Source organism: Cebus imitator, unplaced genomic scaffold, assembly GCF_001604975.1.
Source record: "Cebus imitator isolate Cc_AM_T3 unplaced genomic scaffold, Cebus_imitator-1.0 Scaffold549, whole genome shotgun sequence".
In the NCBI taxonomy this organism is placed as follows: Eukaryota; Metazoa; Chordata; class Mammalia; order Primates; family Cebidae; genus Cebus; species Cebus imitator.
The window spans coordinates 385,601-399,159 of NW_016107864.1; the positions used below are offsets into that span (position 1 = coordinate 385,601).

Consider the following 13,559-nt stretch of genomic DNA (forward strand, 5'->3'; position numbering starts at 1 on the left):
TATCTCTGTTTTGGTACAAGTACCATGCTGTTTTGTTACTGTAGACTTGCAGTATAGTTTGAAGTCAGGTATCCTGATGCCTCCAGCTTTGTTCTTTTTGCTTAGGATTGGTCTTGGCTATACAAGCACATTTTTGGTGCCATGTGAATATTAAAATAGTTTCTTCTAATTCTGTGAAGAATGTCAATGGTAGTTTAATGGGACTAGCATTGAATCTATGAATTACTTTGAGCATTATGGTCATTTTCACATTGATTCTTTCTATCCATGAACATGTAATGTTTTTCCTTTGTTTGTGTCCTCTCTGATTTCCTTGAGTAGTGGTTTGTGGTTCTTGAAGAGATCCTTCACTGCCATTGTTACCTGTATTCTTAGGTATTTTATTCTCTCTGTAGCAATTGTGAGTGGGAGTTCATTCATGATTTGGCTCCCTGCTTGCCTGTTGTTGGTGTATAGGAGTGCATGTGGCTTTTGCACATTGATTTTGTATCCTGAGACTTTACTGTAGTTGCTTACATGTTAAGAACTTTTGGGCTGAGATGATGGAGTTTTCTAGATTTAGGATCATGTTATCTTCAGACAAAGACATTGTGACTTCCTCTCTTCCTATTTGAATGCCCTTTATTTCTTTCTCTTTCCTGATTACCCTGGCCAGAACTCCAAATACTATGTTGAATAGGAATGGTAAGAGAGGGCGTCCTTGTCATCTGCCAGCTTTCAAAGAAATGCTTCCAGCTTTTACCCATTCAGTATATTATCTGTGGGCTGGCCATAGAACACTCTTATTATTTTGAACGATGTTCCTTAAATGCCTAGTTTATTGAGAGCTTTTAACCTGAAGGGATGTTGAATTGTATTGAGGGCCTTTTCTGCCAAAATTGAGATAATCATCTGGTTTTTGTCTTTAGTTCTGTTTATATGATGAATTACATTTATTGATCAGCATATGTTGAACCAGCCTTGCATTCTGGAGACAAAGCCAACTTGATTATGATGAATAAGTTTTTGATGTGCTGCTGGATTTGGTTTATCAATATTTTATTGGGAATTACTGGATCAAAGTTCATCAGGGATATTGAAGCTTTCTTTTTGTTGTATCTCTGCCAGGTTTTGATATCAGGATGATGCTGGCCTCATAAAATGAGTTAGGGAGGAGTCCCTCCTTTTCCTTTATTTGGCATAGTTTCAGAAGAAAGAGTGTCAGCTCTTTTTTATACCTCTGGTAGAATTCAGGTGTAAATTCATCTGGTCCTGGGCTTTTTTTCATTGGTAGGTTATTTATTACTGCCTCATTTTCAGAACTTGTTATTAGTCTATTCAGGGATTCAACTTCTTCCTGGTTCAGTCTTGGGAGCGTGTATGTGTCCAGGAATTTGTCTATGGTAGGACTGTTCATTTCCTGAGGAAGCACTTTCCAAAGTTCATGAGGTCTCTGTAATTTCTGTCCTTTCAAAGGTTACTGTTTTACTTACATAGGATTTTGAGAGAGTCATGTCAGAGTAGGGTTGGAATAACAGCAGTGGCCATTATTAGAAAAAGGTCTTACAAATTCTTAAATTCTACTTAAATCTTAGCAGAGAGTTGTAATCTGTGATGTTGTTTGTAAACAAAAATTTTGCTGTGGGCGGCCTACAGAGCCAGAGGGCAGCAACGTGGGTCTCAGGGCAGCGGCCCTGTTGCACTTGCCTAGGTGCTGCCTTTAGTCTGTGCGATTCCTCCACCCACCATCAGAGGCTGCTGCTGGCCTGGACAGTTCCTATCTGCCTGGGGCACTGCAAACCTCCCTGCTGCCAAACCTTTCCTTCTACCCACTGCCAGCTTGGCTGCATGGTTTTGGCCTCTATGCCTCTTTCGTTATCTTTTTTATAAGCATACACCAGATTGCCTTGTTGATCTTGTATTACTGGGCTATCTAAGAGCTCCCCTTTTAATGCTACTTGCTTAAGACAAGGTCCCTTAAATGTAGCGTACCTCTTGTCTTTTTCTTATCTATTGGAGTAGGAGGGGCTCAGGCAAAACCTCTGTTTCCTCTGTTATTTTGGCCTGGTGATGGTGTTACTGGGACCCGTTGCCCTTGTGCATGATGCTGTTTGAGTTCTCCCTACTTGTTCTCAGAGCTTTACCTCTAGTACTTTCTGCAAGGAACCATGCGCTTTGGGAAACAACACTTTGCATTGGGTCCTTAATTGAGCCTACAAAACCGAGGCCCCACTAGCTTTAAGCAGCTGTTACAATACTTTTTACCTTTTGAGCTGATAGCTATTGTCCCATGATGAAATCCTAGCCTGAACAATCCCCCTCAAACTTGATAATCCCAAGTGGGTACTGATTACTCACTGACTGCACAGTCTCTTTTCACCTCCATTTTCAGGGTTCCATCATGATCCTTGATTCGTTACAGCTCTCCTCACACGGGGCACCACTATCAGGGTCCAACAGGCAGACCCTGTCTCAACAAAAAAAATGAATAAATTCACTCAGACACAGATTTTCAGTGAAAGAGTGGGCTGGGGTATCTGGGCTATTAACTCAAAGGAGTTAACGGCTGCCAGCCCTGACTCGCTGGCCTTGTGGGCTTTTATTTTGTATAGATCAAAGGACAAGGGTCTTTGGATAAACACCATTATTAACTTCTGCCGACCCCTCAAGTAGGAGGCAGTCAAGCGCAGACGGGCAAAGGTTGATGTTAGGACAACAAGCTATTTGTATTCCCCTGTTAACTGCCCTATGCTTCAAGCCTCAAGATAAAAGAACTAGCTGCCTTCGGCCTATTCTTTCCTGAAGCCTTTACAGAAACCTCCCAGCCTTCCAAGAAGGTTTGCAATTATTCTATAATGTTTGTAATTTTGCCAACCACCCTGATTGATCCACCACACTCATTAATGATAGACTGGAAAAAGAGAACGTGGAACATTTACACCATGGAATACTATGCAGCCATAAAAAGGAATGAGATCATGTCCTTTGCAGGAACATGGATGAAGCTGGAAGCTATTATCCTCAGCAAACTAACGCAGGAACAGAAAACCAAACACCGCAGTCCTCACTTATAAGTGGGAGGTGAACAATGAGAACACATGGGCACAGGGAGGGGGAAAACACACACTGGGGCCAGTTGGAGGGAGAGCATTAGGAAAAATAGCTAATGCATTCTGGGCTTAACCCATTTACGCCTAGTGTTCCATTTTTGGAATGCTAAGCATGTGGAAGTTCTTTATATCCTGCTGCTCAAGGTCATGGCCAAGATCTTATTTTTCACATTCAAAAAATGGCAAACTCTGGCATAAATGGGTTAATACCTAGGTGATGTGTTGATAGGCACAGGAAACCACCATGGCACTGGTCACCTATGTGAGAAACCTGCACATCCTACATATGTATCCCAGAACTTAAAATTTTAAATATATATGTATATATATATTTAATGTAGAATTTAAAAAACTATTAATAGGTTCTTTTGTTTATCTGAGTAATTTTGCAACAATGTGCTTTTGTTATGGGAGAGAAGATTCAGTGGGTACAAAATTACAGATACATGTGTCAAAAGTTCCCACAATGTAGTAAGGCTTAGCGTTCTGTGTCATAATTGTCTGTATTTCTCTCTGGTCTTTAAACTTCATTAGGGCAAAGATCAACTCTATTTTACTATTTGATTCCCTATGTATTACACAATATGTGACAAATAATAAGCCTTCAATAAATATTTGTAAAAGAAAGAATATTATGTAATATGTCATTGTGGTATGGTTTTATTGATGTGTTTTTGAAGTGTTGTTACCTTTGTGCCCTTAGAGGCTATGGTGAGCTCTCAGGCCATATATGTTGGATGATTTAGTGGAAGAGAGATTATACTTTTATATTTTATTCTATTTATTTATGTTTTAATCTTGTGTGAGCCTATACAGGTGAAGATAGGGCTCAGAGTTAAAAACAGTAATGTTCTAGCTTTCAGAACTGCTAAAAACAAAATTAGCTGTCAAGGGAAATCCTGAGTGTTATGACTGCAGTGGTTCCCCAAAGCCTGGAGGACTGAAGCTTTGAGATACTGCACGGTGTGCCCCACCTCTGTTGGGTATAGTGAGGAACATGAGTCGAGAAGTGGATTAGATGAACTCGAGGATTTTTTTCCAACTTTACAGTCTGAGTTGATGAGTGAGTAAGTGAGGAATGAGCCCAGGGTCTTTGATGACTTTGCCGAGTGCTAAATTCCTGTTTTTTTTAGCTAATTCTGGAATGTATATTTTGGTTTTAATGGATTGTTGTTTTAGCACTGGAAATAAACAGATTTATAACCCTCATTTTCACATGTAAACTTCGAGTTCTTACAGTAAAATGCTGGAATTTGCTTGGCTATAACCACTGTAACAATTTCCCAGCAGTTTTGCATTTTATTATAATTCAACTATTTAAATAAATGGTTTAATCTAGTAATGGGCAGAAAGCTATAGCTAATCCTTGGAACTGACATGGGGAGTTGGTTTCTTTCTGAGGAAAGATGTGACATTTTCTGATGAATTTGGCAAAATACCAATTCATTAAAATTTGCCTGGTTACTTTTTATTGCCATCTAATGGCTTTTACTCACACTGTGGACCTGATGGCAAATGGAGATAATTTGCAGATATGAAGATCTCTACAGTAAACAAAGGGCAAAAATGGAATAAACATCCTTTGTTTTTTAATGCTGCTGGAATATAATATTTCCATATTTGGTTAATCATCAAATCATTCAAGTCCATGCAAAATACTTTTTTCTGACATGATAAATCATCTTGATGGATTACACTTAGATGTCCAATTTTTAAATTATGTATTCTAAATTATGTATAGGTACATTTTGAAAATTATATATACATGTATTACTGTACTAATATATTGGTTATAAAACATGAAATATCAAGTGATTAAATGCTTGATTTATTAATGTCATAAAATTGTGCTCTACCCAAAATATATTTCAAGAAGATATCATTTGAAAATAATGTAAAGTATTCCTTATTATAATGATTTTGTTGCCAAAAATAATGTTAGAGTCTCTGTTACTGATCATTTTCATGACTGTAAATTTTCAACATTTGGTAACAAAATTTTCTGATGTTTTAAAATCTTAAAGAATTTCAGTAGATTTGACACATTTTTGTTAAAAGTGTGAAAGTATCACAGCTTTAGAAGAATTTAGAATAATTACCAGTTGATATTAGGGATGATAATTTTAATAGACAAATTTTAACTGAAACATTTGCTTTATTGATGACTAGGACTAAAAGGAATGTCACAGTGATGGAATCCTTTTAAAACATCTGTTTCTAAAAACTTCTTTTAACGTGTTTGACAGAACTCAGGATAGGGTAATTATAAACTTTGCCATTTTCTTATGTTTGCATTGGCATAAATGATGCTGGGCACAGTGGCTCATGCCTTTGCATCATTAGTATTTTCAAATCTTTGTTTCTTTGCAAGTATATTGTCAACTACTTGTTCACTTTATGAGTATTAGCCTGATTAATTCAGATAAGATGCTTAAGTCAGTTTAAGCAGGCAGATGTGAAGAATGGAATATGCTGTGCCGTAACCATCATATAGGTACTTACTAGCACACTGTACATAACAGATGAATATCTGATATTGACTCTGAGTGTGCACACCAATGTTGTTTTACATGTTAAATAATAGTGGAAGTTTTCAATTTCCTATTTATTTATTGAGACGGAGTTTTGCTCTTGTTTCCAAGGCTGGAGTACAAATGGCACATAGTTGTAGCTCACTGCAATCTCTGCCTCCTGGGCTCAAATGATCCTCCTTCCTCAGCCTCCCAAGTAGCTGGGATTGCAGGCATATGCCACCACACCAGGCTAATTTTTGTAGTAGAGATGAGGCTTCACCATGTTGGCTAGGCTGGTCTTGAATTCCTGACCTCAGGTGACCCACTCGCCTCAGACTTCTAAAGTGCTGGGATTATAGGCATGAGCCACTCATTGCCCTGCCAAATTTATTTTTATATTAGAAGTATAAATGGGAGTTACAATACTTTCCGATGTTCCATTAGAAACTACTGGTTGAAAGGATAGCTCCCAGTGTCAACTGCCCAGTTGGCAGTTTTGGAGAGACTGTAAGTTCTCTGAAGGTGTGCATGAAGCACCCTTCATGGTAACAGAGGGTAGTGTTAATATTGTCACTTGTTTAATGTTTCATAACTGTTTAGCTCTTCAAACTTCAGTATCATCTATATTTTTTCATAGCAGTCCAGTGGAGTAGTATCAGTTATAGGTATCATTCCTACTTTCAAAAGAAGTAATTGGGGCTCACTAGTTGTGACTTGCTCAAGGTTACATAAATGATAAATGACAGAACTGGATTTAAAGCGCAGAATCCACTTAACTAAACTGCCTCTGTCTTCTAGCCAAGTGTGTTATGCAAAGTAAGTATTCAAACATTGGTTAAGTGTATTATTAATCAAGAAAACAGCAGAACAGGATTAAGCAATCTTTTTTTCATTCTCCTCAGTGTCAAAAGGCAATCAAGTAAAAGATCCAAGATAAATAACTTCAATTCCAAAAAAGAACTTCAATTCCAAAATTTCCCTATGACTAGGTTGATGTAATTGGATAGTTGATAAAATGAGTGGGAAATTGAAGAGGGGGTATTTTGAGAATGTGTGGCAACTTAATGGTAATTTTGAAGAAGCAAATGGATAGTTATTGAATTATAGAAATTTTCTAAACTTAAGTGTTAGGGCTTGAAGTTTCTTCAGAGTGAAATTATTTGTTGCAGTAGAAATTGGCATAAATGAGGCCGGTCATGGTGACTCAATGCCTGTAATCCCAACACTTTGGGAGGCCGAAGTGGGGAGATCATGAGGTCAGGAGATCAAGACCATTCTAGCCAACATGGTGAAACCTTGTCTCTACTAAAAATACAAAAATTCACTGGGCGTGGTGGTGGGTGCCTGTAGTCCCAGCTACTCTGGAGGCTGAGAAAGGAGAAATTGTTTGAACCCAAGAGGCAGAGGTTGCAGTGAACTGAGATCACACCACTGAACTCCAACCTGGTGACAGAGCAAGACTCCATCTCAAAAAAAAGAATGAAATTGGAATAAATGAATGGAAACTTAAATTGTCTCATCTATGCAAGGCAGTCTTCAGAGATTGATGTTTATTTAAATGAAAACCCTCAGAAAAAAATTTTGGCTGCATATTAAGCTGGATAGCGGGGTTAAAACTTCAACTTCTAAATTGGTGATACAGTGACAGAAATCACAAAAGAAGTATTTCACAGAAAAAATGACATACCCCAAAAAAATTCAAATCAAGAAAAACACAGGGCTACAGTGGATAGTCCCCCTTAATTTAAGGTACTGAGTGCTTGGCTTCCCCACTGGTAAATGCCTCTCTTCTACTAAGTTGTTGTCATGCAAATGACAGCTCTGTTCTTTTACAGAATAATTTCAGGTTCTAAAAATGATATATTATTTCAGATTCATATGCTACAGAATAGCATAAAATTAAATTATATGTATAGGATTTAAGTTATAATAACAAAAACAAAGTTGTATTTTTTTAGAATTATTCTTATATAAATAAAGAGTGTCTATATTAAGAATTACTTACTGGCTTTATGAATATTAAGAAGCTTGGGCACGGTGGCTCATGCCTGTAATCCCAGCACTTTATGAGGCCAAGGCAGATGAATCACCTGAAGTCAGGAGTTGGAGACCAGCCTGGCCAACGTTGTGAAACCCTGTCTCTACTAAAAATACAAAAATTAGCTGGGTGTGGTGACACATACCTGTAATTCTAGCTACTCCTGAGGCTGAGGCAGGAGAATTGCCTGAACTCTGGAGGCAGAGGTTGCAGTGAGCTGAGATTGCGCCACTACACTCCAGCCTCGGTGACAGAGCAAGACTCTGTCTCAAAAAATAAAAATAAAAATAAATAAGAAAACCACAGATGTAAGGATTTGCAATTAGAAAGCCTGAAGGGAAATTTTTGGAACTTCTCGGTCAACCTAAATGTACAGATAGGGAAGCAGGTTTGGAGAGCAACCTTTGTACTTCTGAAGTAATACTGTGATTTGGACTTACAGGCTTTGTGATGTATTGGCATCACCACACATCTGTTAATTATAAACTTATCTATTCTCAGTGTCTTGTTAAATGTTGAAATGGGAGTTGACATTTGTTGTTCTTCCTCTTCTATTATTCATTTATTCACTCATTCAATAATTAATTACTCCTAGTGCCAGACAGCTTTCTAGGTACTGAATAAAAAAAAAATCCTTTTGTTACGTTTTTGTGGAAAGAACCTCCTGGGAGACTATTGTGAAAAATAAATGAGTTAGTATCCATAAAATACAGCCCATGAGATCATTCTTGTTTTATTTATTTAGAGAATGGGTCTGATTCTGTCACCGAGGCTGAAGTTCAGTGGCTGGATCATTGCTCAGTGTAACCTCAAACACCTGGCCTCAAGTGATCTCCCAACCTCAGCCTTCCAAAGTGTTGGGATAAAAGGCGTGAACCACTGTGCCTGGCCATTGCCCCTGTTTTAAAGATCAGGAAACTGAAAGTACAGAGAGGAAAGTGACTTGCTGAGGGTCACACAGCCAGTAAGTGGCAGAGCTGTTTCCTTTCTAGGCAGTCTAGGCCTGAAGGCATTATTTTTTCTTTCTGTTCTGCACCAAAAACCTAGGCAGGAATGGTAAAAAGACTGAAACAGCCAAGGTAACATAGGTACCTGAATAGTGGGAAAACACTGGCGAGGACTGCTAGAAATTTTAGGCAGCCCTTAAACGGCCTTGGGCAACAATTTGAACCTGACTCATGAGTCAGTTAATTCTCTGCAACTTTTTTTTTTTTTTTTTTTTTTAGGAGAATACAATGGATAAAGCAATGACCTTTGAAACATGTGAACCTGTATTTGAATTCTTTCCTCTCCATTTAATTTTGCAGAGTCATCATTTCTTCATGAGAAAGAAATTTTATCCAAAGAGATTATTGTGAGGCTCAAAGAATATAAGAGGAAGCTCTGTGGGTTTTAAAAAAGTCTTTCCTGTCATTTCTGGGTATCTCCCGTCAGTGATTTTAGTAATTGTTTACCTCTCTGGCTCTCTATGAGAAGACACGTTGTAGGAAGCAGTGGCGGATGGCATTGGGTAGAACACTTAGTTCTAGTTCAGCCATATCCTTAAGTCTCTTTTTTGTCCCCCAAGACTATGTCATTTCTGTGTTCTTTGAACCTGAAAGATTTGTGAGTAATCTGTACAATCATTATAAAATATGAAATCTCTGCCATTGTGGCACAAAAACAGCCATAGACAATGTATAAGTGAATGGGCATGCTGTTCTCCAGCAAAACTATGTTTATAGAAATAGGCAGCCTTCTCTAATTTTAGTTTGCTCACCCCTTTTTTATGGAACTCAGGTTTATCATATAAAATTTACACAATATTCTTTTGAATAAATTATTTACCTAATACTTTTTAAATTTGGACATTTTGTAGGACATGCTTTTTTTTTTTTTAACATTTGTTATACTGCAGTGAATGTCTTCCTGTGTAAAGACATTTTGTTTGTGTATGTGTGACAATTTCCATAAAGTAGCTTTTAAGAACTCTGGAAACATTATCAGACTGCTTCCTCAAACAGCAGAGTTGGAAGGGAGTATCTGCCTAACCCTACTTCGCCTACCTTAACAGCATACAACCAAGGAGAAGAGAATAGGATCAAGAGCCAGTGCCAGAGAGAAATATGTAATACAGCTTTATGAAGTTTAGGCTGCATCCTATGAATTTACCACATTAGACTGTTTTTGATCTATCAAAATAGAAATTTTACATACTTTAATATAAAAAATTATGTTATTAACTTTTTCACACAACACACCCTTTCATATTGCTGCCCAGCAATGTCCTGGGCCTTTGTTTCCTTGTTCTTCATCCTGAGTTGGGTTTTAGCAAGGACTTGAGTAGTTGGGAACTGAACTCATGCTAGTGAAGTCATTCTTCACCAGAAGTAGGCATATGGGATTCACAATATCACGAACCACTGGCCGGATACAGTGGCTGACACCTGTAATCCCAGCAATTTGGGAGACTGAGGGAAGCAGATCACCTGAGGTCAGGAGTTTGAGACCAGCCTGGCCAACATGGTGAAACCCCGTCTTTACCAAAAATACAAAAATTAGCCAGGCCTGGTAACGCACACCTGTAGTCCAGCTACTCAGGAGGCTGAGTTAGGAAAATCGCTTGAACCTGGGAGGTGGAAGTTGCAGTGAACCAAGATCTTGCCAGTGCACTCCAGCCTGGGTGATAGAGTGAGACTTTGTGTCAAAAAAAAAAAAAAAAAATCATGAATATCAACAAAGATAAAAGCAAGATATGGATATGAGTAGCCCAAAGTAACTTATCCTGTGCTATATAACATAGTGGTGAATCCCATAATTTAAGTCTAGTTTTTCTGGATTCTAAAGCTGTACATTTTTAACTCTTCCCCTAAATTGGGTTTGAATTCAGAGAATGAGATACAATAAGGTAATTTTAACTTTTAGTATAGTTTAGCCTACACATTCCTCTGGGGGTTGGCAAAGTATAAGCGTCTTTTGTAAGTAAAGTTTTATTGGAACACAGCCTAGCTCATTCATTTTTGTATTCCCTGCACACCTTTTAGGTTGAGTAGCTGTGAGTGAGGTCTTCCAGCTTGCAAGCCTAAAATATTTACTATCTGGTCGTTCAAAAAGAGGTTTGCTGGCCAGGAGCGGGGCTCACGCCTATAATCCTAGCAGTTTGGGAGGCTGAGGCAGGCGGATCACAAGGTCAAGAGATTGAGACCATCCTAGTCAACATGGCAAACCCCATCTTTCCTAAAAAAAAAAAAAACAAAACATTAGCTGGGTATGGTGGTGCACACCTGTAGTCTCAGCTACTTGGGGGCTGAGGCAGGAGAATCACTTGAACCTGGGAGATGGAGGTTACAGTGAGCCGAGCTCCCACCACTGTACTCCAGCCTGGGGACAGAGCGAGACTCCACTTCAAAAAAAAAAAAAAAAAAGGAGTTTGCCAACCTCTGCAAACAAGTGAAATAGTGTGTATTAAAGTAGAGCAGGAGTCCACAAACTACAACCTGTGGAGCCAAAACCACGCTACTGTCTGTTTTCGTAAATGAAAGTTTTATAGAAACATAGTTGACTGCTGTGCCAATTTGTTTGTCTTGCTTTTAATGGCTTTTGTGCTACAAGGGCAGAGTTGAACAGCTACAAGAGAACTAAGTGGCCTGTAACACGTAACATATTTGCTGTCTGGCCATTATAGGAGGTGTTTACCAAACCCTGCATTTGATCATGAAATCCCAGAATGTTTATACCTTCGAGGATATTTTTTGCTCGTTTCCTTATTTAGTTCAGGTGTGAGAACTAAAGCCTAGTAAAATCTCGCCCACAGTTCTACAGATAGTCTTTTCTATTAAATTAAGTCAGAGCCTGCCATTGTCTGTGCCCAAGTCTCTCCTCAGAGATTTAGCACAGCATTTTCCCTTTCTGTCTCCCACACTCTGCGCTGTCATCCTGGATCACGTATCCTGCCTCCATGAGAAGATGTTCTAACATGAGGGTGACTAGGCTCTGGAGCCAAAGCATCTTAGTTCAAATCCTGGATCTGTTAAAATTAATCGTTATTTTTTTAGTTTTAACATCTAAATAAGACAAAGGTCCATATTAGTGAAATAAAGTGTAAAGAGTGTATTTAATACTCAGGTTACTTTAGCCCTTTCATGATCAGAATATGCCAATAAATTGAGAGAGTGACAAAAAAACGGATCCTGTTTCTTTCTATAGGTAATGCTCATCATTTGTTTTTGCAGTTTCCTGGTGTGGACCTTGTCTCAGTGGAAAAGTATAGTGATAGACTGAGGAGAATTCTGTTTCTGCCACTTAACAGCCCTGTTGCCTTGGTAGGAGCTCCTTAATTGTCTCTGAGCTCCTTCTGTCCTTGGTAAAATGTGATTATTGTCATCTGCATCCTCATAGTCTTTTTGTAAGGATTAAATGAAGTCATTTTTGAAAAATGCTTTGAATGTGTCTAATACTCTGGTTTTTTTTTTTAAGTTTTTTTCCTTGCCCTTCATTCCTAGAAGTGTTTTGTTATATACATTTTGTTTGGTGGCCAGCAGTGCTAACCACAGAGACGTTTGTACCTCTTCTTTTTCTAGAATAATTCTTTGAATTTAATCTGTCAGGGTGAAGTTTTTGTTTTGATTAACAAAGGGTGAATGGGAGCATATTTACTGTGAGTGAGAGCCAGGGAAATGGACCTGAAATTTGAAACAGATTTTACTTGGCTTTCTTTTCCCTTACTTGTTTGCAGTATAAAGAAGAGGGCAGCAAGGTGACCAGCTACTGCAACGAGACAATGACTGGGTGGGTCCATGATGTGCTGGGCCGGAACTGGGCTTGTTTTACTGGAAAGAAGGTGGGGACTGCCACTGAGAATGTGTATGGCAACACAGCAGACCTTAAGAATTCTCAGAAAAAGTGAGTCGTTACAAGTGAGACATACGTTTCGTTTGTTTTATAGTATATATGAACATGTGTATATATTCTTGGAATTTTAGTTTGATTCTACAAAATTTATTTGGCTTAGAAATATTAGCCATGCTATGTAAAACTTTACTGGAAAAAGAAATTGACCAATATAATTGAGAGTACTTTTTCAAAGTATTCCAAAAGTAATCAACCAATGTTTACTTTAAATGAAATCATGTAATGAACCACAGAATTGCAAATTACAAATAAAGAAAAACATTTTATTTGTTGCTATGTAATAATGTGTTGCATGATACATGTAGATACATATGTTTATGCTGTAAGAAGTATAGGTGATACTAACTGAGCAACTTTTAAACAAGACCATAAATAACTGAAATCCAAGTTCTTAGTATTTACACTGCCTATTGGTCTGCGAGGACTGTCCTAACAAAGTGCCACAGACTGGGTGGCTTAAGAAAGGTTATTTTCTCACAGTTTTGGAGGCTGAAAGGCCAAGATTGAGGTGTTGTCAGGTTTGGTTTCTTCCACGTCTTCCTTGGCTTGCAGAAGTCTGCTTGCTTACTATGCCCCTAAACGGTCTTTTCTGACTGTCCTAATCTTCTCTTCTTATAAGGGCATCAGTCATATTGGATAGGGGCCCACTCATATGACCTAATTTTACCTTAATTACCTCCTTAAAGCTCTGTCTCCAAATATAGTCATAGGGCTTTGATACAGGGGTTTAGAATTTCAACATATGAATCTTGAGGGGAACATAATTCAGACTATAACCTGCAGTTCATGGTTTCTGTTAAATTAGATCTGCTATAACTAACAGTGAACCACACAAACAGGAGGTTTCAAATAAGACTTTATTAGTTTTGGAAGGAAGAGATGAGATATTGTTACCTTACCTGTTTTATGTAGTTGTAAAAACCACGAAAAATGTACATGTACAAATCATCCCAAGCCAGGCAACACTAGCGATGAATGACTGCAGCACAGAGGCAAGAGAGATGATTTAAAGCAGAATGAATTGTCTGC

General features: G+C 38.2%; 1 protein-coding gene across 3 annotated transcripts in view; it reads left to right on the top strand.

Moving 5' to 3' along the window:
- Positions 1-13,559, top strand: part of CTSC (cathepsin C) — a 45,842-nt gene that overhangs the window by 14,610 nt on the left and 17,673 nt on the right. For all 3 annotated transcript variants that reach the window (XM_017515409.2, XM_017515411.2, XM_017515410.2), the window contains exon 3: positions 12,355-12,521. In XM_017515409.2, coding sequence (XP_017370898.1) covers positions 12,355-12,521 — 167 coding nt within the window. The remainder of the gene's footprint in view (positions 1-12,354; positions 12,522-13,559) is intronic.